This window comes from Aplysia californica, unplaced genomic scaffold (genome assembly GCF_000002075.1).
Source record: "Aplysia californica isolate F4 #8 unplaced genomic scaffold, AplCal3.0 scaffold00411, whole genome shotgun sequence".
In the NCBI taxonomy this organism is placed as follows: Eukaryota; Metazoa; Mollusca; class Gastropoda; order Aplysiida; family Aplysiidae; genus Aplysia; species Aplysia californica.
This window is the reverse complement of record NW_004797681.1, coordinates 560,352-562,640: the sequence shown is the minus strand read 5'-3', so window position 1 is coordinate 562,640 and position 2,289 is coordinate 560,352. Positions and strand designations below refer to the sequence as shown.

The window sequence follows — 2,289 nt, the reverse complement described above, 5'->3', positions numbered from 1 at the left end:
TCCCTTGGCGCGTAAACCTGTCGGACAGACGGACACACACACACACACACACACACACACACACACACACACAACAACAACACAAAACAAGGAATCTGACTAGCATGCATGAACAGCACCACAGACCTACAGCACAGAACCTGACAACTGTTTGGTTGTTTGTTTGTTTGTTTGTTTGTTTGTTCGTTTAAAGAGAAGCACATCAACACAATAACAGTCATTTAGTGATGGGAAAAAGTAAGGCGTACAGAAACAAAAGAGGGGAAAGTAAAGATGTAGGACCTATCTGCGGTGCCCCCCAACCACCCACACTGTTCAGTAACATTAATAAACTCGTAGTCACAGAAACATACCCTGTGAAGCAAAAAAAATTAAGGATGTACCTTTACCAACAAAAAATACTTTGAACGTACAGGCAGTGATAGTTTCCGTGGAATCAGAATGGTAATACTTAACACTTTGCCGTCACATCTCGCCAATCGGCAATGTTTACCACTCAGTTTCTTTGAATTTTCCCCCAAAATTCCTATGCCTTTGATGGCAAGGGTTTTTATTATATGACCCTTGTGATAGCACAGTGTTAGCAGAAAAACAAACGAGGCAAATAAAGTATAAATACCGGATCAAAATTCTACAATCAGTGGGTGCACAAAAATATGACACAATATATTGAAAAAAAAAAATTTTTTAACCCACAACCACACTTAATTTTGAGAGCAGAATCTTCAAACCTTTACAATCACAAATACTCTTTTGAAGTATTTTCCCATATATTTTCTATTCATATATGAAAAAAAAATCGAACTGAAGTGGAAATCATGAAATAATGGAAAACATCCACATAAGAGAAAACATGACAAATCTACACACGTACGAGACACGGCAAGATGAATCAAGATCACTTTGGTTCTGCACAGGCAAATTCCAGCATGGATTTCAACATAATATGGCTTGATAAAAATTCTTGAAACAAGACTTCAAAATAGTGTTGCCGAGAGCAGATGCTCCGATACAGCTGTCAGAAGGTCGCATAAGGTCAAATAATTTCCAACTGGAAGACTATTTTTTCAGACTGCCATTTCTTTCAGGTTTTAAAAATTTAAACCGTGGACTGTTATAAACATAATTCCTGGCTTTCAGATCATAGAAAATTTTTCAACGTCTGTCTTACAAGCTGAATGCTATCTTTTACTATCTCTAATCTTCAACTTTAAGGGAGTTTTTAATCTGTGATAAAAGAATCCCAGTCTCATTTTGGACAAGTCCTAGCTTGAAAGACTGGAATTCAGTGCTTCCCTTTATGAATAACATCAAAACCGGAGAAATGACAGTTAGCGCAAGAAAGCACAAAGCTTGCGGTCTGTCCGATTCTGATGTCGTAAAGCTTCAAAGCAGTCCTGAGTTATCCTATATATATGAACACAAATATTCTACATATAATTATACAATAATTCATTAATCACATTTTATTATGACAACAACAACACCAAAAAAACAACAACTCTAATAGTGGAAACTGACACAGCATAAACCTGTCTAAAACAGAAGCACTTCTCGAGGCAGTATCCATTAGCCCCCCCCACCCACCTTCCTCCCCTCTGCTTATTCATCAATTGTAATATGTACCAAATCCGTATACAGCTAAAATCTGCGCAATACAGAGACAAGGGTAAAAAAGTGCTCCCTTTCATAGCTTTAAATTTCGTTTTCAATAGATTCCAATGGATAAAAGTACCCTAAAGCATCTCTGATTTTCACCAAACAACCAATAAAAGATGGAAAGTGCCAGATTTTGCTACCAACTCCACGTTTGGCTGGTTCAAGGGCACAAAAACACTTCCTCCGTTCCATCTTCCTCTGCCCTCGTTACTGTGACTTCCCCTCGGCCTTCATCCTCTGCCGGTCGTCTCTGTCCATGATAGCGTAGTTCTCACACGCGGCCAACAGTTGGACCACGCTGACCACACCCTTCAAACAGGCCAGTGGGCCGGTCAAGACGGCCACCAGCTTCCACAGGCCCACACCCAGCACAGGAACTGGTGATGGTCAAAAGGTATGTACATTTTCTTAGGAAGCAGTTTACAGAATTTGCAACACCATTAGGTTATATATAATAAGTTCTGAAGATTAGAGATGATACTAGAGAGTTTCAAACACAAAAAAGAGGAGAGATAAGTATAAAAGTTGTCTGTTAGGAAAAAATGAGCAAACTACATCAGAGCACCCCGCAATCACCCATGTACAATGTATTTCATTTGTGATGATCAAAGGGGGGGGGGGGGGGGGGGG

General features: G+C 39.5%; 1 protein-coding gene across 1 annotated transcript in view; it reads right to left on the bottom strand.

Annotated features, from left to right (window-relative positions):
• Nucleotides 1–1,437: 1,437 nt before the first annotated feature.
• Nucleotides 1,438–2,289, bottom strand: part of LOC101861829 (CDP-diacylglycerol--inositol 3-phosphatidyltransferase) — a gene marked incomplete in the record, with an annotated part of 9,360 nt that continues 8,508 nt past the window's right edge. Inside the window, 1 exon segment of the mRNA XM_013085829.2 lies at nucleotides 1,438–2,036. Within this exon segment, the coding sequence (XP_012941283.1) occupies nucleotides 1,867–2,036 (170 nt within the window).